This window comes from Anabas testudineus, chromosome 21 (assembly GCF_900324465.2).
Source record: "Anabas testudineus chromosome 21, fAnaTes1.2, whole genome shotgun sequence".
Lineage (NCBI taxonomy): Eukaryota > Metazoa > Chordata > Actinopteri > Anabantiformes > Anabantidae > Anabas > Anabas testudineus.
The window spans coordinates 4,731,189-4,757,598 of NC_046629.1; the positions used below are offsets into that span (position 1 = coordinate 4,731,189).

At 40.1% G+C, this 26,410-nt stretch overlaps 1 protein-coding gene across 1 annotated transcript in view; it reads right to left on the reverse strand.

Moving 5' to 3' along the window:
• The window catches only part of cntnap5a (contactin associated protein family member 5a), a 72,897-nt gene that overhangs the window by 38,695 nt on the left and 7,792 nt on the right, over nt 1-26,410 (reverse strand). The window contains exons 2-7 of the mRNA XM_026375697.1: nt 18,667-18,777; nt 17,326-17,519; nt 9,607-9,754; nt 5,579-5,782; nt 4,821-5,005; nt 2,788-2,931 (exon numbers count right to left, since the gene is read on the reverse strand). Of these exons, the coding sequence (XP_026231482.1) occupies nt 2,788-2,931; nt 4,821-5,005; nt 5,579-5,782; nt 9,607-9,754; nt 17,326-17,519; nt 18,667-18,777 (986 nt within the window). The remainder of the gene's footprint in view (nt 1-2,787; nt 2,932-4,820; nt 5,006-5,578; nt 5,783-9,606; nt 9,755-17,325; nt 17,520-18,666; nt 18,778-26,410) is intronic.

The window sequence follows — 26,410 nt, forward strand, 5'->3', positions numbered from 1 at the left end:
AGGTCAGAGTCCTATCAGTACCGGTGCCTGCAGGGCAGGGCAGAGCAATCACAGCTTTTTGACTCTCAATGTGGTTCCTCCATCAACCTCAGGAAGATTGTCCCATTGAAATTCCATTACAACTTCCATCATCACGGTCTCCCTCTCTGCCTCTCTTCTTCTGTTGTCAGTGAAGGTCTTTCTAATGCAGCAATCAGACATTAAAGGCAGGGGGTGTAGATGAGATGTGGCTTGTGGCTGTTTGGCCGACCGGTCTGATTTGTGTAGGAGGTTGACTCTCTAAATGAAGCCATTCACACACTTGGATTTAATGATAGTGGTTAGGATCACAACAGATGTAATGATTGTTTGCACGATATTCTCTCTTCAATTACTGACCAGAATACATTAAATGTCACTAGTTAACTATCGCCATGAAAACAAACAACAAAGGGAAATAAACTTTTATTCCTCTTTGTTGTGATTAGCCACACCAGCTGCATGGACCTGGGGATGCTAATCCCAAAAGTGTGAGAGGTTCTTGAAAATCTGCATTCATTTATCATAAAATGTGACCTGACCGTCATCTAAGTCAAGAGTATTAACAAATATAATGTACCTAAAAGAATAACACAAAAATCTTTCATGTCTTTATTGAGAACAATTATTAAAATCTCACAGTGCGAGTGGAAAAAGAACCCTTTGAATAATGACCTCAAAAAAGCTAATTGGAGTCAGGTGTTAGCATAAGTTAAGAAAACTAGTTTGAAGGTGTGGACTAGAGCTACTGCGACTGAGAAAAACCACCACATGCTTCACCAAAAGAATGGTTGATTTACATAAAGGTGGAAAAGGTCATTAATTTGAAGGGTTCACATACTTTTTCCACTAGCCTTCTGAGATTTTTGTGCTTGTTCTAAATAAAGACATCAATGATCAGAAAACCATGAAATTAGAAAAGGTTCACATACTTTTTCTTGCCACTGTATTGAGGGTTGCTGAGGTCATGTGTGAATTATTGTTCAGCCGACCATCACGTGTGTCAATAAATCTGTGAACTGCTGGTAAACTGCAGGGAAAGCGATCCCACGACTGCATGTACAGTAAATGGGTGTTAAGTGATGTCGTAGACCACCCCCTCTGCTAAGTGATGGCTGTTCCACTTTGACATGGATTGCCTCCTTTACTACTCTTTCAATATCAGTCTTTCAGTTTTTCCCTAGTGGACGTTAGCTTTGGTTTGTTGGTCCGTCACTTCAGTTCAGGTAGAAATAAGTTGAGATATTAAGATGGATCACAGTAACAGTTTGTTCTGGCATTCATGGTCCCCAGATGATGTATCTTATTGACTTTGGCAATTTCCTGCCACCATGATGTCGTGATCCATGTCCCCCAGAATTGCTGGTCCCGACCTTTCGCCTGGCACCGTGCGGTTCTTTATGACCAGTAAAACAAATAACATTCCCTCCACACTCAGCTATACACTGTGTTTAGTGCTAATTAGCAGCTGTTAACATTCTCCGTGCGGCCATCCATTTTCTGCAGCTTATCTGGAGTTGGGTCTTAGTGGCAGCGGGCTAATCAGGGTAGTCCAGACATCCCTCTCATCCAAGCCAGATGAAATTCAAACTGTATTCTCTCCAGATGGAGGTGCCGGAAAAATCCCCTAAAGGAAAATTGTCCAGGAGGCTTCCTGATCAGTGGTCCACACAAATCTCTCTCCTAACTCCTTTTGACATGAAGGAGCATCAACCCGGAGCCCCCTTTGGATGTCAGAGCTGTGCACTTTATCTCTAATTGTGAAGGAAACTCATTTCAGCCATTGCTGGACAGTGTTTAATGCATTGGAATTAAAAATGAAGCATCCGATATAACTGGCTGAAGTGACACCGGACGAACCAGTAGTTCAACAAGTTCAGCAATAATCTTGAGGGAATTTATAACATGTGAATACTATCCTGCAGATACAGTACATGGCTGTTTATGCTGCTGTCGTTTAAAATACCTTATTTCTAAACCTTTGCCTGAAAACAGATGACCTCTTGAGTTGAGTTAATGGAACAAACATCGTAGACGCCTGTCAAGTGACATTTATATGAGCACACATTCAGCCCACATTCATTTTATACCAGACAGCTGTCACATGTTAATCTCCGGTTGTCATTCTCAGCAGAGTCTCCAGTCTGCACTGTAGCTCTATACACTGTATGTATCCACTTTACCCTTATACTGCAAAACCATAGAATTACACTGAAATCCAATATATGATTACCAAATTAAACTAAGTTACAGTTTCACTTTCCTGCTCACAGTACGCTCGCCCACTTTCTCTTGCTCACCCACACATGTGCGCTTTATGTTTCACTCCCTCTCTCTTTAAATATCATTATATGAATTCCCATCCCTAATGGAGATGCTCTACACTGTACGATGGCTTTTAAATGGCATAGTGCTTTCTCACATTTCTGGGCTGTTGAATGCAGTAAATGTGTTCTTGGAACAGAAGCAGGGAAAAATATCAGGGTCCAGGAAGTCATTTGCACAGATTCAACCGTTATCTCCAAGAGAAGCTGCAAAGTTTAGACTCGATACAGAGGCTTTATCTTAATAATGTCATATAAGAGCTGATGATTTTAGCTTATTAAAGATGTAATAACATATAATGTTGCTATTATATGACAAGAAATCACCACAGAGGAATTCAAAACACACAGTATGATTCAGTATCTATCACTGTTATATAGTTTTGAACCAGCAGGGGTATGTAACATTGCCTAAAAATCGGAACTGTAAATATATTAAACTTACCACGCTGTGTATCTGTGGCTTGCGCCTCTTTGCCAGGTCGATGATATTGATTCCGTTGTAGTAGAGGTTCTCCATGCAGCCGTGGAAGTTCTTCCTCAGGAAGGTGCCAGGTTTGCCAGGCAGTGGGATGCCTCCAAAACTCAGCTTTGATGAACACAAAACCGCGGCGGAAGATCGATTATTATCGATTAATCACAATTTGAGCCAAATACTGTACAAAAATGTACATTCCTTAAAAAACAGCATGTTAAATAATTACTGGTGCACTGGTAGCCTAATGGTCTGTGCACAGGTTTTGAGGACGGCTGGCGACCTTTGTGGCATGACGCACCCTCTTCCATGTTAAACTATGAAATAAAGGCTAAAATATACTTTCAAAACTATTATTGCTGCAACATGCATGAGGCACACACACTATTATTCTACCAGTTCCTGCAGCCATGCTAAATCATTCCTGAGCCAATGATTTAGCAAGTAAGCAAACAACACCCACTCCCAGGATCCAAACCTACACTGAACACTGAGTCTGTGGATGCATACATGGACTTCTGGTCTGGAGCTTTATGGTAAAACAAAAAAAAGGGAAATCTTAATGCTCCAGTGGTTTGGGGAGGACCTTATTTTAACCAACATAATGTGACCTTGTGCACAATCCATTGTGTGGAAGAACTTGGCTGGCCTCGGAGCCCTCACCTCAGCCCCATCTATCTGGCTGAACTGGAACACCAACTGTGAGCCAGGCCTTATCACCCAACACCAGTGCCAGACCTCACTAATGCTCTTGTGGCTGAATGGGAGCAAATCTCTGCAGCCAGGTTCCAAAATCTTGTAGAAAGCCTTCCCAGAAGAGTGGAAGCTGTAACAGCAGCAGATTAATGCCCATGGTTTTGGAATGACATTATTCTATTGTGCAGGAGTCGACACTGGTCCAGGACTGAGTGTGAATGTTGTATTTCAACACTGGCTGAAATTCAAACAGCTTTTTTGGAGGTGATACAAAGCACATAACTGTCCCAACAGATCCTGGAGTTCATGTACACAGTTCCATCTGTAGTTAGGTTTAGGCAATATTAGCAAAAACATGCTCAGTGCTAAGTCACTGTGGATTTTCTCTGTTTTAAACCAGGCCACGATCTGTGCCGTCACCGTTTACACATGACAATTAAAACAAATTAACATTGCTGTAGTCTCTACAAGTGAATATTGTACTGCAAGACTGGACAGAAAACAAATAAGCTGGCTGCAAACATTTTACAACCCATTTGCCAGATACAGTACATAAATTAACAGGGTATTCTCATAAATTAACAGCAATTACATCTGCTCTGAAGCATATTGAATAAAACTGTTGTAATAATACAAAATATGTCTTCATGGGAAATATTATAATTGTTTAAATAATATAAATATACATTAATAAATGCTTAAAATGTCCTTGTGTCTACTTTAATCTTATAAAAATGATAAACGCTCAATAAAACTTAAAATAAAAGCAGAAACGTTAGCTCTTCTATCTTTGGCTCAGGAGAATAATTATTTAAGAACGTTTATCAGTTTATAAATCAGAGGAACCACAGGCTAAATTTAGAGCCGCAGTTCTACGTCCCTTCAGAATCGTCCCTGGTGAACAAGCGGTACTTTGTGAAGAGCCAGGAACTATCAGAGCAGGACCTGCAGAGCTAAACATCACTGCAGGTCAAACGCTGAACAATCGCCATTTGTGAAAACCCGCTGCACACATAAAAAGTAACCAACCATCACGCTTTGATACGCCAGAGGCTAATTAGCTTTATTCTCCGGGGTCTATGCAAATGCAGATCAGAGTTTCCTCAAAGACTTTTAACCCCGGGAAGGTTTGTGGACTTAAGTTACTGGGAAAGAAAAGAAAAATGTAATGCACGTTCATTTTTTTAAAATAATAGCACTGTCTGGCCCTCAGTGGGTAAATTCATTAAGCGGTACACTCACATTTATAAAGCTGTTTGTTTTACCTCTCTTGCAGTTTATGTAATTTAATAAACGCAGGAACTCACCTCATAGTCCACCTCCAGTGAGTGTCCTTCCCCTTTGGTTTGAAAGTGCTGCGTGTGGGAGTCAACGGTGAGGTTAACCTGCTTGTTGAAGCGTTCTATATGAACCGAGTGCCAGTGCTGGTCATCCAGCAGACTGCCCACAGTGACGGCAACACGACGGCTGCTGAACCTCAGCCTGCTGTCGTCTGGAGGAACACAGAGAAAACAGCAGGGACACGGTCAGCTGCTTTAAATCTTCCACAGTGAGGGCAGACAGGCTGAGCTCAGGTGTGGAGTGAATGCCAACAAACCTCACACACATACTATCGCACTATTGTGTCCTGTGTATACTGGAATGGAGGTAAATACAGGAAAAATGATCTGTAGGTACCATAGGTTTGAACTGTTTTAATGGTTATTTGACCAAATTTCCTCTTCTCTTTTTCATAATGTTCTCAATCAAATGTCTTTGCTTGGAAATCAGCTGTGTAAATTTAAAGATATTCTCACCTCCACATCACTTTTTAAGGTTTCATCTGACAAATCTGTCTTTGGGATGTTGTGAGAAACTTTTCCATTACCACGTGGAAATGAGGTTAAATGTGCACAGGACAATCATCACACTGCTGTGATAACTCTCAATCACGACAGCATCCTTTGAAATAGACCTCGTATAAAAGCTTCATATCTTCTCAATCTAGCTGTGATTTTCGAAATAAACACTCACATCTGGGGCTAAATTCTCCTGGAAATGGAACATTCAAGAAAGCAGAGTTCACCTAAGTTAAGGTACAGGTCCAGTCGTCCTCGGTGAAGCTCCAGGGTGATGTAATCTCCTCTCTGCCCCTCTCCATGCAGTAAAACGCCCTCGGCCTGGTGGCTCTTGAACCGCAGAGAGATCACATCCTTCACCGTCGACATGGACTTCTGGTTGAACCGATACAGCAACGAGCTTCTGCCATCAAAGTCAGCCACATATGACTCTAAAAGAAAGGCAGAATAATAAAGTTAGCACTGCATCCTGTGCTTTTAGGGCATAACAAGCACACGTGCACTATATGCTCCTAAAGACTGTGTACATTTGGTGCATTTAGATTCCTGTGATATTTGATATGGTTTATTTTTGACACATTTAAAGCAACTTTATAAAAGCTCAAAATTGGATATTACTTACATTAAAATATTACTAACACAGGTACAAATACTATATAATACGCAAACTTAATACACGATTATGGTGCAAAGTGACTTCACATGCATTAATCAAGGTGAAGTAGTAAAAATACGACACGAGTGATTGATATACTGCAGTAAATATACTCAGTTACTTTATCATAACCACTATTCTGCTACTAATATTAATATCACGTTAATTCTCGTGAATGTTGTGAAAAAGGAACATGTTATAACAGTCAATTAAACTCAGTGAGTACAATTACAAACAGTTACAGTTGTGATAAATGTTGTTTCTTGTGGCGACAAACCGTTTAATTTACAGCACAGACTTGCTGTCGGAAGACTAATACTAGTACCTATGAAATTCAGTTCAATGCACCAAGATAATCAGTAGAATGGTGGTTTCTTGTAAATGCATTTAACATAATAGTCTGTCCACAGCGGAGTCAATAAACCTTTTTCACAGCAGAGATTTTGGCTTGTCAAAGCAGGAAAAGCACAGGTGGAATTAATAACATGAATAATGGCTGAAATCCATTTAGGTGAGCCAGCTCCAGGGCTCTGGCAAGGTGCATGCTGACATGGCTTACTGGGACACTTAATGGAATGAAGCCATTGTTAATTATTTATACCTGTGCACTTCCTGCTTTGACAAGTCAAACCGTCTCCTGTATAAAGTGGCTATAGCTGCTAACTGCACACACTTCACAGGTTTATCACAGTGTGAGTCGAGATGCGGGACTCTGTTAGCGGCTGTCTGAACGCGATGCTCTGTGTTGTCATGCTGCAGCAGACAGACAGACAGGAGAGGCAGCCTGGTAATCGCCTATCTAAATGAACGAATCAGAGCGCTTCACGCCGTGATGAGGGGATTTTCTGTTTACTAATATTTTTGCTATGCTCCCGACTCACAGCTGCCTCCCAGTCTAAATGAAGGGAACCTCAATCTCAGTATTTGACTCTTTGTCTCAGCCTCCTCATTTATACAATTGATTCCAGAGGGAGCTGAAGAATATGGCTGGAGATGAGTTAATGGCACTGGGCGTTTTCAGTGTCACCTTTATATAACATCATTCTTGTTCAGAAAGACACACTTCAACGCAGCAGAAAAAGCTGCTCCGTCATTTCAGATTACAAGTTTCTATAACTTAAGTCATCCATCAGCTACACTGTGCATATGGTATTTAAAGACAGTTTTATACATACGCAGACACATGAATCTAAAAATATATTGACCAGTGTAGGAGTATATGAGGACGCATTAGTTTTACACCTGCTTATCTAACACTTTTAACTACTGCGTGGTGGTTGGCCATCATAAAACTGCTCACTGTGGGATATTCTGACAGTGTTTCACAGTACAGTAATTCTCTGGCTCATCTAGTTAGTGCTGCTCCACATCGCGTGGGAGAGGTGTGTAAGTGAATCCTCATTACATGTATTTTATTGAGGCTTGCTCAGGATATTAATTTCATTGTGCGTCTCAGCAGCTTATCCTTTTATCAAGTAGTGTCTGCTCACAGAGGTCCAGTTTGTGTGATATTATATAAACGTATTCTTTTAATATTGGTCCCCTAAAATTACCTAATAATTCAAGTTTAAGAATAAAAAAAGATTCTTCGATGAGAGTCAGCTAAGCATGAAGTGCAGCACATGCACACACATGCACGGTCGGTGTTTTACAGAGTGATGTCCTCCATATAAACTGAATGTTGCTGTTGTTGTTGTGGAAGAATCCTGTTTTTCTGTTGCAGTAAGCTGTGGGTGTCAAGTTCGCTCTGATACGATTAATTAAGAAGCGAAAGTGGATCAGCCCAATGACAGAGCTCTATTTAAGGAAGATGGGAGAACTGGAGTGGAACAGATAATCAGAGTCTATTTTAAGAAATGTCAAGTTTGCCAAACTATTTCTGGCCAAATCAGGATGCAAACAGGTTGCACCCGCCTATGTAAAAGGATGTACGTTTGTGAGAAATGAATTATGAGGATGCAGTCTGACGCAGAAAGTGACAGCAGTCTGCAGAGTGAACCTGCAGTAATGGGGATGATGTCGTCTAATGCTTGTTTGCCTCCTCTCTGAACCAGAGTAAGAACCTGTTTTTTTCCACTACACTGCTCTGTCCTACAAAGACAAAAAGCATGAATATAGTGGTATGAACAGCAAAAAAAAAAAAACCCAAAAAACAGAGAGATTGTAATGCTTTTATTTTGAAATAATTAAATCCACGATTTGTTGAATTGTAAAAATTATCAAAAAATCTAATTTAAACTCTTTATTTACAAAAGATGTTATATTTTAGGGAATATTATCAACAGTCATATAAACGTGTTTATCTAAATTAGTTTTAGAATTACATCTGAAACATAGTCACAGTAGAGCGTGTTTTTTATATGTTTACAGAACAGCATAAGATGATGCTGAGTGTATCAGTAATGATAATATAACTGTAATTGATCATGTATTTACACTTTGTGATAGGAGACTGTTTCCATGGAACATGGTTTTTAGTCAATTATCAGATTCTCTTTTTTGAGACAATTTGAATCTACCACATCAAGAACATCCAGAGTCTCTCACAGTGTTGGTGCACGATGCTCTGAATCTGCTTTAAAGACAAAAAACTGAACACAGACATGATTCATACAGTATTTTTCAAAAGTATTTAAAGTACAGCTTTTAACTTTTAAGATTATAATCATATAAAATATATCTGAAAGCCAGTTACTAGTTCTATATGCAGAGATGTGGACACAGCACTGAGATGTTCTGTTATCATAATAAAAGCTGTGAATTCACATCTCAATAGAATTATATGCACATCTAAATGTAAATTATATATCAGGTAAATAAGATCGTAAAGGTCACATTGTTACAGAGATGTCGTAAAGGTGTCACTGTACATATTTTATTGAGACTATGTATATATATACTTTGGTAAACTATATTAGTGTTAAACTGTTTGGTTTCATTAAATAGATAAATTACTGGATAAACAATAATACTGGATCACTTAAAGTAAGAAATCTAAAACGGATGTGATATCAGCTTCCTGAGAAGATGGAGTATAGTATGTAGCATAGAGGTAATGTGATTCATTCCATAATTAATAATTCATTACTATATAATATATATTATTTCAACTTCAACCACTAATTTACAACAAACAATAATTTCATTTAATGTCATTAACTGACAGATTCTGCTGCTTGAACCTACATGAATTAAAGTTTTTGACCCTCTCTAGTATAACTCTTATATCTCACAAGCCAGCTCTCATGTCCTGCAGCTGTTTAGTTAGCTGTCTTTCAAATCCAAAGCACGGGTATCACCAGATGCTGCTGTTTGTCTTAAGCTGCTGATGTAGCACATTTAATCACTGTGCATTACTGGAAGTGTGAGAAGGGATAACCGTGCACATGTGTTTCACAACCTGGCTGTTGGGTTTTTGACTTTCAGTGCTGTCCAGGGCATCGTGCAGAGTGTTAAAACCAACAGTGAAGAGATAACAGTCCTTATTACTCTCTATCAAGAGTGCAGCAGCTAACCTGGATGTATAAATGACCCAATCCTTTTAGGAGGGTTCGTGTGCTTTCAGAGTGTGTTATTAACTGCAGGGTGTGTGTTACTCACTGTAGGAGCAGCCGTACACCTCCACTCTGAGGCCCATCCATCCACTGGGGTTCCAGTCCAGAGGGATGAAACGCAGGAAACGCGTTCTCACTGGGTGAGACAGCTTGTTCTGTACAACAGCCTCTGAATTCACATTCCCGACAAACCTCTGCAGGACAGAAATGGACAAAGAAGGTGGTTATGGCGGTGGGGGGAAAAAGAAACCTCATGTAAATGACCCGGGCTCCACGGAGAAACAAAATGACCTCATTTCAAATGTGAATAGTAATATTTTCGCCAGGGAGCAGAAAAGTCTGTTTTTAGCTGAATACTTGAAATATAAGCAGAATAAAAATCTAAATCCTTGAATAGCACAGACTATAACAAAGTGCTGACAAGGCGAACCCAAGGGCAAGTCTTCTTCCTATCCCTGAACATACTATTTGATGTAAAGTGATAAGAATCATCGTGTGGTGTAGAAATACGAGAATATCCGCTCAAACAGGTCCATAAGACGGAGGAAAAATGACCACCAAGGTACCCAGAGGCAGAATGAGGGCTCTCGTTTTGTGTTTCCTCCCTGCAGGGCTAAAAACCAAAAGAAAAAAAAAAACTCTTTGTACATTTGTGAGATGTCTTCTTTTTCTTTTTCACCTCTTCTCAACTTTCAATCTGTTCCAGACAACGCCAGGGGACATAAACAACGAAACAGAGCGAGAATGAGAGATGGAAACTGAAACAGAGACAAACAGCTTCTCCTCTCCGATGACTGATTACCAGCTTCTTCATAACCGATTCTAGGCAGGTGACATATCAAATCAATACGTACTCGTACTATAAAGAACAAAAAAAGATAGATCATTGACAGTGGAGCTCCAGGCTTTTGTGAACAGTTCAACACAGTCAGACAGCGCCAATAATTCAGCTGTCTTTCCGCATCAATAGAAACACAATGACCAGCGGCACAAATGACAGTCGGATGCTTGTGGAAAGCAAAGCAGTGGCTTCATTATACACACCAGTATTCTGCTTCTTGGTAGATAATCAAGGCAACAGAGAGACTGTTGAGGCTGTTATGGTGATTTATGGCACCTCTCGCCAATTTTGAGCCATTTAAAGAGTGTGGCTCCTTGTGGTTCAATCTTAAAACATGCACAAGCTAAGCTAGTCCCTACATGTGCGGTGATTCATGTCTGGACAGGAGGGGATTAACACAGCACTGGTTCTTACACATTTGGTCAAAGACAATGCATTACAGTAGCACTGCACACAACATTTAGAGCAAATTAAATAACAGAAGCACACTGGCCTCAAAAAAAAAAAGAAGGCATGCATATTCATAATGCTTGGGTTTTCACCCAGAAATTTAAATGTAGTCATTATTATTTTATTTGGATGAAAACATGCTGCTGTGCTTGTCATGCAAGGCTCTGGCCACGACCTTGTTAGTGTATTTTAAGGCTTTGTCCAAGACACATCGCACTGGAAGATTATTTGATTGTTCTGCATTCAAAAGCTGCAATTTAAAGCCTCTGAAAATCTTCTAATCTTTCATTTCTTCTTTACAATGTGGTCTTATAAAATATTCATGAATAGATAAGCAGCAATCACAACTAGTAGTAATAATGCTGGAAAAGCACATCGTAAGGAATTATTTATTAGTCAAAATCAGTCCGGCAACATGAGAACACAGGCTGCCACATGTCACCAAATTCTGATTCAAATGTTGTTAAACTCAGTTCACATGATATATTACATTTCTCTTTTCCAGCTGAGCCCGACCCATTTCAACCCAGTGTGAAACAACAACACACACAGAAATCCCTCATGTGAAATAACCAAAGCTAAAAATAATAATAAATAAATAAAACTGAAAAATGAAATAGCAGGAAAACAAACTGTTGCTGTGTGTGTGCTCATGAAACCCTTCTTGTTATTCTTATTATAATTATTAACCCCGTCTTTCCACTTGTGTCCCAGCTGAACGTCTGGAAAATCTAATAAACCCAATGAAGTCTGATTGAGGCTGCAGTCATTCTAACAATTCATTAGCTAACAACGCTCACACACGTCAGCACGAGTCATTAGCATTCAAAAGCAATATCATTACAAGAATACCACAGGGGCTGCCTTGATCATCGTGACGTTTGTGGTTTTTTCCTCTTTGGAAAAACTTACAACAGAGCATCCTGTGTGTTCCTGCTGGGAGATGAGACACAGTATCTGAATTAAGGCCTGAGGGTGCAGAAGATTTTCCAAAGGGCCAGACGACCAAGGTTGGTCCTTATCTGCATAAACAGCACTAACCCCACAGTGACTTCATTATTTGTATTTATGTTTCTGTCACTGTGGAACATTCTCCCTCCCGTTCATTAAGACTCCTTACTTCCTCTCCAGTGATGAGCTCCCTTGTGTCAGTTTTACTTTATGCTGCACACAGCACAGGCACACAAAAGTTTATTTTAATCAATTCACTGGGGGATAAATCCTGCTGCCGGCAATGAGGACGCTACAGTATGTTCCACGAGGTCATCGGCCAGTTAAACAGCCTCGAGGAACACCAAGGGAAGACAATGCTACGAGAATGTGACCTTGCCATGAGTAAAAATATGACTTCAATTGCTGATCTGCAGACAAACCACACCTATTGAATAAAGTTAGAGGGTATTTGAGTTATGGCTGTATTAAGGTACTGTCTGTACTGTAAGGGTTTATACTGGCTAACGTCTGCTGCACTGTTCTGGTTTAGCTTTAATAAAAAAAGACTCTGCTGTCACGCCAGCAGCTCTGTGAAGTTATACTTAAGCTCAGTGATGCTTTGAGACAGTGCAAACATCAGCAGCACAGCTACCACGACCACTGTCCAGGGGGGTGATTCTGCAGGTGCCCTGTGTGTTCACTGACATTAGTACTGGGCGGCCTGTTCATTTCTTCCCGACTGTTCTTGTGGTGGCTATTTTTGTTTTGGTGTTGACTTAAGCAAATAAATACAAAACATTTCAGAGAAAACTACAGCCAGGAATTAAAAATCAGAACCACAGGTTAAGCAAAAATCAGCTCATTCGCAAATTAGCAGGAGTAGCAAAATATTAAAAACAAACTTCAACTACACCTAACACTCTAAAAAGTCATGCAACCTCCAAAGTCACTGGAATCCATCCTCTGGGGACCATGCATGCCTTTGCAATAAATCATGCCATTACATGTGTGTGTTAAAATATTCCAACCTGCACCAAATTCCTTTAGCAATGCAGCTAGTGTTGCTAAAAACACCTTAAATGAGCCTTCGTGTTTTCTCCCAATGCTGTTTCCATTTCCTCGGAGATCAGGCTGTATCACATTTGAAGCGCTATCAACGTGTAAGTCCAAGTTGTGTTATTGTGCTATTAAAAGCAATGCCACTGGGAGCAGAAAATTACTCTTTAGCACTCACACAAACACATTTTAATCCTCGTTAGATCCCCATCTACCTGAATTGCTAACATGCAAGAAAATTAATGTTTAAATTTCCCCCTTAAGGAGGCAATTTTGTTTCACACATTTATTCACAGCTGCATTAAAAAGAGACTTTTAAATAAGGTTTTCCAAGGATAATGCCGGTAATCTGGACCCCCTGCGAGAATACATTCTTCTTCCTACATACAGTATGAATATTTGCAAAGACTATTGAGCTAATTTACAGAGTAGATAGAATATATTATACAGGGAATTAGGTTAACGGGGCTCTGCCATTTCTGGAGAATTTACCTTAAAAGTATTATCACAGAGAAACCTTTTTATCGAACTGGGAAAGAAATTCAAGAGTAAGTCTTTGGAAGTCAGTCATTCTTTGTGTTCGATAGTTCACAAAGTGATAAAACGTCCACGTTTCATCTCCTCAAAGCTTCCACAGACTAGTCAGACTAGAGATTAGTCATTTTCACAGGCGTTCTCCTCTGGCTTTCACTAATTAGGTTATTATCAGCTTGTAGAAGAGTGCCACCCTGTTGTTTCACATGTTCCTCTAGTGCCTAATAAGGCTTTGCTGAGAACACGCCCAGAGAGAGAGGACTGACGGAGACAGACAGTTTCTGAGGTCTGAGAAAACAGGCAAGACAAATTCAAATAACATTATGATAACCTGCACGAGGCTATATATGTGTTGAGTGTCCTGATACTGTGCTTTGACACCAACATCTGGCAAACTACAAACTACTACTGTAAGATATTAGTCATGCTCTCCAATTTAGATTTTAATGACTAGGCTGACAACCAGAGGTGGAACCAGAGGGGGGTCCCCCCAGAAATTTAATTATTCACTCCTGGTTGCTCCCTGCCAGATTCAGAGCGTGGTAAGTATTTATAATTATAAATGAAAGAAGAACCTTCAGCACAAGTAGAACTGGAGACATTTGTGGCTGAAAAAGTCATTTATCATTCAAATTACAGGTTTCTTCCTATTTTGTGTCACTACAATTAATAATCAGTGTAGTCTCTTTGATTTGCATCATTTAAACATGTTAAATATAAACTCCTGTCAGTGCACATGTACATCTGGACAGCTGTTGTCAGTGTCACCTGAAAATGGAGGTACTCTGGTTAAAATGGCTGTAATTAGAATTCATGTTGTTGTGAAACCTCTTAAAATAAAATCTACACTTCAATCACATCTTAAATGTTCTATTTGAAGTCCATCGTGGTGGTGTATTAAGGAAAAAAACATAAAAACTCTGTAATCGTCCAAACACTTTAGGCCAAACTGCTCTTTTGGCTTTACAACTCTCACAACTATCAATTTTTGATTCTTAAAAAAACGCAGCACATGGGTCATACTCGCAGGATTGTCGACCTTTGTCATGCTTTTTTTTTGCAGAGCTAATTTTTCTTTGGAGCTAATCTGGCTCAGCATTAGCTCATTGTGGCTTAGAGCTAGCAGTCATTTCAGCAGCTGCTCCTCTCTCATTAGTACCCCACAGGTCCATTTCTGGCAGTGAGCCGTTACCTTTGAGCTTCACTTGTTAAGATGCCAGATGGATGTGAGTTGGTATCAGGCAAAGGTCTTGGTGAAGGTTGTAGTTAGTCAGGCTGGGTGTGATTTTCATTTGTGATTGCCTACTAATTGGCTGCCATTCATCCTGCACAGTTTTAAAATCCAAGTTCGCGACGACACCAAAGAGGAGCGAGGAGGCGTGTGGTTTCAATTTGGTGAGTGTGAGCTGAATGCACATCATTAAATATAAAGACCAATCAAGCCTGGTTTTAATACAAAATGGAGTTGTGCTATTTCCTTCTTGTTTACATAAACAAATTAACCTTGGGTTATAAATCTGAAATGACAAAAAGCACTGAAACAGTTTTTCCAGATGGCACATGAAATCTTTAACATTCAGTCTGAGGCATCAGCGCAGCTGCTGCTTAGGCCCCGAAATGGGCAAATTACACGTATAAAAACCCCAGTTCATAATTTAAGTGTTTAAGAATCAGGCTATTTGTTGATATGTTTAAAACCAACAGAATTAAGAAATTCATATAATTCTAATTACTCATGTTTAAAGCTCCATTAACTGAGAGTTTTCTGATAAATCAAGTGAAAACGGGACAGGACACGGTGTCGGGAGCTCCACCACAGTCTGCTCCAAGCGGCCCTTCTGTTGATCCGGTTTTTAAAAGACGCGTGGAGCCTGTCAACCAGCTGCCTCTGAACAAAACCCGCAGCACAGACCCAGCACAGACCCATCCGCCCTCATCAGCCCCACACTTGACCACGTCTCATTTCAGCTGCTGGTGTTAATTGCTGCGTGACCCACCGCCTCTATGATGGAGCCCAGAAGCTAAATTAGCTTCGCTGCTAACATTACTACTATCACCTCCTTGTAATAGATATAACAAAGCAAATGCAGCCTCGACTAACACATTATAAATGGCTGAACTATAAACCTTTGTTGAAATGCTACAGAGCAGCTAACGCTAGCTCTGGAGCGTGTCCCGGCCGGTGCACGAGGCCGTCGCGCTGTCACAACAAGACATCAGTTCATGATGTTGTTTCAGGGAAATAAAAAATAAAGCAGAAAGGTGCTGTGGTTCATTGTGTTGATGACAATAACATATTACTGAATAAAGCCGTCCCACGGTCGGTGCAGGAAAGTTCTGGCTCGGCTTCGACCTGGCTCACAGTTAAAAGCTATTCAACCTCATGATGTGTGAATTCCTACATTGTGATGTACTTTAGATAATGAATTTTTAAATAGATGGGAGGAAGATAAATAATTCAAGTCAACACAGAGCACTAGACAGAATGTTCACACTCACATCTGTGTGCTCTTTTAATTTCAACACAATAAAAAAAGACCACTTTGCAGCAATGGCGTGCCAGTGGGCAACTACACACTATGCTAATTGGATGCCAATTAGAGAGCACTACTGAAAAAACAGTTTAACATCTTCTTAGCAGCCTTTGACATAACTGGGGCAAACACAATAAAGAATTAATGGCATGTGCCAACATGAGGCTATTTTTTTTTTAACTGTGATTTCTTGTACAGGCTGCCATAACATATTGTGACATTACATGGAGGATAAAAAAAGCAGTATAATAATTGACACCAGACACTTCCCACACATTGAAACGTGTCAGAAAACGTGTTATCTGACACAGACCTGCAAAGTCATGTAGGCTGGTCCCCAAAGCTCAGAGCACGAGAAAGAGTTGATACAGTGGCAAGAAAACATTTGTGAATTTCCTGGTTTTCTGCTTCGGTTGTTCCTGAAATGTGATTTAATTGTGACGAAAGTGTCAAGTGTAGACAAACAGACTGAGCTGAAGGTTATAACACACAAACAATTCGAATATGTTGTGTCTTTATTTAAAACACCTTTTAAACACTCAACGTGTGCTGGTGGAAAAACTCAGTTAACCCCTAGGCTACTGATTTCTCTGGAAGCTAATTGGAGTCAGGAGTTTGCAAACCTGGAGTCAAATCAATTAAATGAGATCAGAGGTCAGAGCTACTTTGACACCAAGACATTTTCATTCGCTATTAAAAGAGAAGTATCTGTCGATGTGAACCACGTGTCTCTAGAAAAGAAATCTCTCTTCTTTGTGTTTTAGTGCCTTGAGCGCATCGTGTCTATATTTGTCTTAGATAACGACCAGATCCCATTTGAAAATCAATTAATGCAGAAAAACAGGCCATTCCAAAGGGTTCACATACTTTTTCTTGCCACTTTATGTGATAATTCATCCGGAGAGTCTTTACGATCCGAGTCTGGCATATGGATGAATACAGCAGTGACACAGGCTGTTTATATCGCTGCAGTCTTTGTCGTTTGTTTCACATTTTCAGTAAATCTAAACACAGTATTCGCTTGTTTGCCGGGAGTTACACCAGAGGAGTGATAGGCTATCAATCTCGCTTCTGTGTTTTAAATATGAAGCTGATTTGACAGTGGAAGCAGGAGGAAACCCAAGGTCTTAGAGCTCTTAGAGCTAACCTAAACTGTGTAATTGAATTTAGGCTAAAGATGCACACATCACAGAGTGGTATCGATCTTCTCATCTTACTATTGACAAGAAAGCAAATAACCCTATTTCCTAAAATGAACCAGTTGACCATAAATAACCAGAATCAGCGTTACACATTCGGTTTCTTGTGCATCTCAACATTTCCACACATTCAAAGTTGCTGCATTCAGTCGCAGACACAAATAAATCAATGTTAAATGCAAAGTGATACAGAAAGTAGTCCCAGAGTGTGGACTCACCCCTACGCCGTCCTCATGCCGGTACTGTTTCCACGCTCGGCCCGTGTCACTGTAGAGCAGCAGGTAACTGCTGACCCAGTCCCAGCTGTCATAACGTCCCTGTGTGGCCACAGCGGTCACCTCCATCTGCTCCCTGAGGTCCACCTGGAGCCAGGGCTCTTGGTCGGTCACCACCGGAGACCAGCCGCCTGCACCTGAGGCGGAGCAACAAATTACAGGCAGACGGGATTACACATCGATTCTGTGGATGAACGGCCGATTGTAGTGGTTTATTCTCAGTCGCGACTGGGGTCAGATTGAAAAGCGTATAAATTCCTGATGTGTACACAGGGGGTATTGGTACCTAACATACTCTGAGGTGACGTTACACCCCAGCAGCCACAGTGGAGGCTCAGCTCCTGCAAAAATAGCTGATTCATTTTGAGACGTCTGCAGGCCTCCGCTCCACAACACAAATTTGGTTTCTTTCTGGAAAATCTTTACTGTTCCCACTATGTTAAATACACATGCTAGAAATATTTTAGTAATTTTTCTTCAATTTAAAAAAATACAGTCTTGTTAGTATTCCCCAGCTTTAGCTCTGATTAGATTCAGATGAAGTACCGCATATCCAAAGCTCGTGGGAGCTGTGGTAGTTGAACGTTATTTATTCAGCTGCAGTTTCCTTTTACTTGAGAGGCTATAAGTTGTGTCAGAGGAGTAGCTGAGACTAGAAGGGAAGGAAATGATAACAAGGTAGTTTACTGTGTCACAGTACATTTAGACTCAAATCAAAGCAAACAGGCTGTTTCCTTTTGTTGCAGCCGATTCAATACTTGAAAACTGCCACAGTTAAACAATTTTAGTTTATTATTACATGTTGTATGTTCTGTAGCTCTTTGATTTGAATTGGCAGCAAACTCATCTGGCTGTTCCTCGGCCCTCTTGTGGGGCTGCTACGCTGTGAATTTCCTCTACAGACTCAATTAAATCCAGGATTCCCTCATTATCTGGGACTCATTTGAATAAAAATCGTAGTTTATTTTCTATATACAGTCGCTGTATACGGAACTGAATTCGTTATTTCAGTTCAGTCTGTGACTAAATACACACAGCCATTGAAAATGAATGCTCTGAATTGCAACATGTGGTAAATGCATCAAGTCCTCATAAGTCATAGCTCTCTGCCTTCAAAAATAACCCGTGTGACCATTTGAAACACTGTTCGTATCAGCATTTACTGGTCTGCTGCTTCGATTGTTAACGTTCACTGGTAACTGCTGTTGCAGCAGGTGGGTGGTGCACATCTGAATCATTTAGAAATACTGACTCTGTGAGAGAAACATCCTCTCTTGTACTCACCATCTCTTCGGTTGAGCTTGGCGTTGTAAGCTGCAAAACTGACTGAGGACTGAGAGGAGCTCTGAAAGGATGAATGGGGTAATGCGGATACCAGAGGACCATTGCAATTATCTGCAGAAGAAAACACAGACAGTGTAAAGACATTTAACCTCAAAAATGTTATTTAACACAGTGAACACATGCGAATCTTACTTGTTGAAGAATGGTTGTGAAGCAGGCTCGCTGCTTGCTATACCTGGATTTATTCATCTGACAGTAATAATAGAAAATGCATCTTGGTATAGTTCAAAGTGCACCTTTACTTGTCAGTGGTGGAGTCTTAAAGCAAGAACTGGGAAAAATAACAGGGCTGCCTCACTTATCCAGTTCTCGGATGCCTCAAACAGTCTATTAACCCATGCAGTGACCCTTGAAAACAGCACAGAAAACGCTGCGACTCCTTTTGTGTGTGCGCGCCAGTATGAGTGTGTTCTTTTTAATCCCACAGTGTGAGCTTACATCACGTCCAACAGGCAAGAGCAGATTAAGAGTCCAGTGATGTAAAGCTGTCAGGCCCATCTTCCTCTCATCCACCCTGCCCATCACAATAAGAGCAGTGAGTCATACAACAACAGCTTTTCCGTTGCCTGGCTTTACTTGAATGCAGTGCTGCATTAAGGTCTATATCTGAGAACATAATGAAAACTGGCAGCAGCCTGATTACAATTATCCCCGCACTCTCTCCATCAGCGTGCTGTTCACACTTTTGAGTGCAAGAGGCCTTTTGTTTTTGGATCCCATTCTACTTTGTGTTCAGATGGATTCTGAGCACATCTGGAGTGGCAATTGGCCATCCATCTGGTCGACAGGAGCACAGCAGAACTGACAACATGAACTTGTTCTCCTTTTGGGCATCCTGATGAATTCCAACTGACCTGATTTGACTGCTCTCAGATCGCTTGCCAAGAGATTTTTCTAATCCTGATTTCAAGTGTGACTAAAGTGGATAAAGCTGTTTTGTCCAAGACTCAAATTATGGCTGAGCTGCAGTGCAGTTGCAGATGTATACTGGGAAAATGAGAACATTGGCGTGACATCTTAATGCACCCCTACAAGAGCTGGGGTTATTATGCAAGCAGACCACTCTAAATCTGTCTCCCATATCCTACTTTTGATGTCTAAAGGATAACTCTCACTGTTCTCATCTCCCTTTCAATCTGTATTCCTCCGTTCTTTCTTGAACGATTCATCACTAGTTGAAAAGCTGACAAAATCTCTGTGAGCTTACACCTCAAAAGCATGTTCAGTTGCTTTGCTCTTTCATTCCATCTCCACTTTACACCATATGCAACAAATGAGACCTTGACAGCATAAAAAAGGCTAAACAAACAGTTTCTGATGGTGTAACACATGTTGTCAAATTGACAGGTGAAACATAACTCAATGGTTGTGTGAATGCAGACAACTATTTTTTCGTGTGCGTAGTGTGCATCTTCGAGACCCTGTTGTTGTTGTTTACAGACTTGGTTTTAAGCCAGATGTCTGGCTGCCAGTCAGGAAGACTTATGGATGGAGCATGATTTGTCTGCAAAGCTGCTCCTTGGTCTGTGGGATGATTGAAAATCCTCTGAAGCCAACTTCCGATCTTTATGCAAGTCCCTCAGGCTCGAAACTCGTAGCCAAATGAACCCAGACGTGCATCTTAACCCACGGGCATAACCGCGAGCAGAGAGGGAATATTTAATCTCTTGAAATCACAGAGTAAGTACATGAGCTACTATAGAGGAAGAGCTTCCAGCTGGAGTCACAGAAGTGCTAGTTTGTCTGTGCAGACCAACAGAAGGCCAGCAGAGAGGTGTCATGTTGCTACTCATGGGCTTACGGCGCACCAGAGGTTATCACAGATTGTGTTTGGGATAAAAATAATAGATGACAGAGAGTAGAACCTGCACACTGACTCCAAGCCATAACATACAGTAGTGCAGTTTGATTAAAGGATAAGGAAGGTGTTTGAGTTCATTATATCATGAGTACTTCTCTATACTCTATACTCTCTATACATACTATCCTGTATGTAGCAGACGATAATGATGATGTGAGTCTTTAATAACAGCTTACAAAGGTGCAGTCCTTTCCAAAAACTGGTCACTGTGGTTTTTAGTAACTGCTACTCAAACAATAGTCATCGCTGCTTGTTGGGGACAATTTTGAGCTGTGGATTATTACACATTTGGTGCTTTAGCGAGTATTTATAGCATTAGAACAGAGTATGTGGGAACAAATCAAAATGCACACTGCAGGAAGGAATATGTTACAGCAGTGATGTGTTTTTAATAGTTTCTGGACGACAGTGGAGCCCTGTGGCGCAGAGGAATAAGCTATAATACATCAGGCTTGGTTACACAGACAGTACTTATTACAAGGATCAATTCTTTGTTGATATTTGGTCTTTGCACAGGATCTGCTGCCAATAAAAACAATATAGAATATTGCATGCCTTATACTTTAATCCCACCTTTCAATATCCATGCACCATTTATTTTCCTTTCACTTTGAAAAATATTCTTAAACATGAATTATCCACTGAACTCGATCTATAATGTTTCATATAGAATAAAAACGAATTTAATGCAAAGGGTCAGTTGAATACCAACACACGCTTCTGTTCTGGCTCGAGGTTTCACCTCAAGATGGGATAACATGAGATCCTTGAAACGGCACGCTCTTTATCAACAGATTAGACTCAGCCATACTGTACATGCAGCCTTTCAAGTGCTCCGCTCTGCTCATTAGAAACCCGCCTTAACCCGAGTGCACAAAGCAGATGCTGCACCACAAAGAAATCAATTATCACAACAAAGTGCTTTTTGTAGCACACATGGGCGGGATATTTTAAGCTCTAGTAGCAGAGGCATCGCTGCACCTGAAGATGACTACATCCCCAAATCCAATGAACACAATTCACCAGATATGAGGAAGCCTGAGTTTCCTCCTGGATATCGAGTCTCAGGAAATGTACAAACAGTTGGATATGAAAAAATGCCAATGGGATTTTATAAAAATAGAACAGGAAATAGAGCTAGGCAAAGGGTAGAGCAGGCTTCTCAATCTGGCCTGATCCTCTTCACCGGGTGGAGCAAAGCTGTGTGATTTCAATCAGAATACAACTCACATAAATAGTTTTAAGGCAAATTCAATACTGTGCATATTAACAGAAATGAGGTTGAGCCCACTATTACTTTTGTAAGTATGAGTTTGAGCGTGACGGCTGGTGCTACTTTAAACATAAAAAACATAAAATATATCAAATGAAATATTAATAGTATATCAATTTACCATGAAAAACATATGATGCGTTTAAAAGAGTGGGTGCATTTAGATCAATTAACTAGACTGGATATAAAATACTGAAAATTATCCCAGTATTGCTGCACCTCACCACAGGTTTAAACCCTTACTGAAGAGCCTGAAGAAGCAGTAATGTATAGTCCTCACACTTCAACCAGACGGCAACACTGGAGCTGCAGAGAGCTGCAGAGAGCATTGTAGAGACATAAAAATTGAACTTTAAAAAATTGCATATTACATTGCAATATTGCTCTCAATCATCACAATTTGATTATTTTCCCATACCGCTCAGCCTCATAATGGAGTATCTTTTACATTTGGGGATCAGCTGTGGTGGAAGAAACATCCAAATTGTTTCTTCAGCAAAAGTGGATATACTGCACCACAGTAGCCTGGGAAAAATTAGTTTACACATGGGACCTGATAAACAGCTTCTTGCAGCTTTCAGAAAATAAAGCAGAAAATACAGAACACAGTAAAAGAAATAAGCTAGCAAAAATATGGCAGTGGGGCTGTGGGCAGGAAAACCACAGAGTCAAATGAATACACAATGTCCATCCACAGACGCACAAATGGTGCAATACCTTTACGAGAGCTTTACATTCCAAATTAGCCAGTCTATTCACACTAATTGACATTACGCAGAGAAAACCCTCACAGACACAAGGAGAAAATGAAAACGCCACACAGAAAGGCACCCGGCCGGCCTGCGTATTTGAACCCAGACCCTTTTTGATGTGAGGCGACAGTGCTGTCCTATACACCCCTAAGATAACTTCTTGAAAAGTGTTTAATCATGCATACTTAAATAAGATATGTGCTTATTTACTGATTATTTTACACGGTGGACTGCCATCACCAGTTTTACCCACGCAACTCTTCCCCACTATCTCTCCACAAAAACTGAAAAAAATATCTGTGGTGCAAATACCAGCGTCTTGGCAGAATAACCACATCTTACTCAATCCTGCCACCATCTGATCAAAGTTTGACACCCGTACGTACTTATTACATAAAGTAAAAACAACATAACAATCATACTTTTTTGCTCAGGAAACATATCAATGTGCAAAGGAGAAGATTTTTCCTAGCACACAATGCTCTAATTAACCTAGCTCTGAAATAGACTGTACTTGATTAGATCAAGATTTGATTGATCAAATGTGTCATATATTAATGTTCTGTGTGTGATTATTTTGATTTCTAAACAAAGTCTACAGGCCATTAGAGAGACTATCAAAAGAAAGAAATGAGTAACATTCACCACTTTGGGAGTTGTTTTAACAATTTCTTTACTGGTTTGATTTAATTCTGCCACATCAGAAACAAACCATGTCCAAAACAAAAAAGAAAAAGACAATACATAATATTATAACAATATCATGATAACATTCTGTTCTGAGACAATAAAACCATTAAACCCATCTGCACAGGAACTTCATCGCAGTGATAAACCCCACAAGAGCAAAAGCACACTGTTGGAGAGTGCACAAGTTCAACCAACACAGACCACAGTGTCAAGAATATCAAAAGATGCAGCGATTGTATCTGGTAACAGATCAGCCTCAGACCTCTGTGTGGTATTGATAAAGCTTCATATGATACCCTGCATGGGTCTGGGGCTCAGTGACCTCTGTTCAACCATAGCCTGGCTACAGCCTTAGTATTGGTTCACAATTAGTCCTGGCTGAATTCAAGGAAGAACACATCAATACAAATGATTGAGAATACGGTCCGTTTTACTGTTGCACTTCATTTCTCTGAACACTGCATATAATCTAAAGGGACCTATAAGCATTTACAGGCAGCCTGCAGGATGCCTTACTGGGATATCGACAGCTTTAGTGATTATACACATCTCATCTGCCAAACACAAATTATTCAACACTCATTCAAGAATGTAGTAAAACAGGATTTGTGTTAATTTTTGGGTTGGATTATAGGATTTCTGGAGCATTTTACACAACAGCTTGGAAATAAATTAATATGGCAGAGTATCTTATTAAAAATAATAATGGGGTAATATTGACGTAGTAACTATTAGGGTGTAATATCATTGTATTAATACAGGGGAGATGAACAGACTGGTAAAAACATCATAATAATGTCTGACAGTGTTTGTAACAGCATGATCTGACTTTCCATGAACAGCCCTAAAATTGAATAAGGTTCAATTGAAATTATATCTAAAGATATCTATATAAACACACTTTAGTTTTAAGTAGGAAAGATCCACTATTGATGGCGTTTGTCTTAAGTTGAGACAAGATGAAAAATATCTTGCACAGAGTGATTCTGATGGAGTGGTGTAGATAAATCGAGCTTTTCTTAAGTGCCAGTTTTATCTACAAGGAATGGCTCATGGAGAGAGTTTCACACCAGTGCTTTACATAGCATTTGGTGGGCAGTCACTTAAGACGACAAATTTATAGCTATGACGCCTGCATCAACATGCTGCCTTCAGTCTGCATTGAAATATTGCTTCAAAGATGCTGCGACAGGCTGAATAAGCCCAACAACATGCAGTAAAACCATTTTAATGCGTAGTAAGAATACGGACTGCTGGTTAAACATAAATGGTAAAATGTCTTCAAAGTAAATGCCAAAATCCATCATTGTACCAGGCACTCCCACTCACACGTTAATTAATCCTGTGTTTATCTCGTTAGTCAGAGCTGGTGATGGCATCAGCTGAGTTCACTGTGTCCCAGTACAACAACCATTTTAACCAGAAATATTCCAGGTAAGTCATTGTTAGTAATAACAGCGTATAACAAAGCATCGCACAGTAATTGGACAAACAAACACTGTAGTGACATGTCCACAGATAGAAGTTGGTCTTTACTGTGTGTACGACCGCTTTAATGAGACACAAACAAGGCTGAAGTGCAAGTAAACACTACTTTACTACAGTTTTCACTAAGTGGAGCAGCCATCTTGGATTTTGAGGTTGGCGAGGTTTGTTCGAGTAGTTGTTCCAGTTCTGAAATGTTAATTCCCAGTTGAAATGGAACACGCCACACACCTTAAAACCGTTTTTAAGGGGGTCACATCCTGATGAGAATAGATCATGTTATCGATGCCACATTGTTTAAACCACGTCTACAAACAACTGAGTGGTAAAATACATATAAATATGTGGCGCCACCTCCACCTTCTAAATCGGAGTCTGAGACACTGGGAATTTCTGACACTGACACCGACACTGACAGTGATTATCTCTGATTAGGAGAGAAAACAGCTGGCTTGTTAACAATTAGCAGCCCAAAATGGCTTCAAATGCATAGATGCATTGAAAATGTTTAATTAAAAACTGATTCAGCTTTTTTTATATGTTTGTCTGTAACTGATTTCACTTGGTAATGAAATGCAAAACACAACAAACGTCGCTAATTTAGACTGTTTACCTGGTGTGAGATTTACCAAGGTTAGCAGCAGCTTTGAACAATGAATGAATCCTTCTAATAAGGTGTTTTTCTGTTCTACACATTCTACTAATAATGCATGAATGCAGCAGGATCCCCAGTGGTAACAAACCAGTTGTCTGTGCTCTGTTATTAGCAAAGACCAGTGTACAAAACATTCTGCTGGGAGTCTTATTCACTAACCGTCACTTTGTGTGGTTAAAATGTCAAACGCTGGAGGGGAGGTGGCAGATTACATCAGATGTCACTAATTAATGTCGATTCTGTGAGTAAAAGTCAAAATTAAACTTGGCTGTTATCAGGTTTGCGTCCTCTGTGGTGTCTGTGCTTAGCCAAGGATTGTTTATGAGGCAAAGAAGCGTCACACGTGAGTATCTGAGTATCTCCAACGGGCTGATACCGTATCTTCTCTGGAGGATTGTGCAATGTCAGTTTCAGGACTCACATTCTCCAAACTTTCTCTGATATCATATCAGTAATCTAAGCTGTTTTCAACTAGGACCTTCAATATTTCAGTCAAGTAACTTCTAAAAAATAAAAGCAGACGACTACGCTCATTTTTTAAAGAAATGAAATGAAACTGAAAGATAGCTCTGCAGGTCCAGCCTCGACATGTCAATCCTGTGAATCAGCACCTCCAGATAATTATGTTGTTTTTTATGTTTTGTTTTTTTTTAGCTCAGTTTGATCACAACACAATCAATATCAAATCATAGTGTGAACATCCATGCTTCACTCGGATTCATATCACAATGTAGTTACATAAATTTATAATCTGTGCTATACCGAATGTGAAATCTAAACAGACAAGGAGCAGACCTTGGCATATTTTACCTTTAGATTTAATGTTTCATTCATTATAGACTCTACATTTTGAAAAAGGAATCATTTTTTTGCCATCACAGTAGCCGTCTCTTGCTGATTATGGCATGAATCTTATTGGCACGGTCGATAGACAGTGGGTGTTGATAATCCTTTCAAACCCTCTGCCA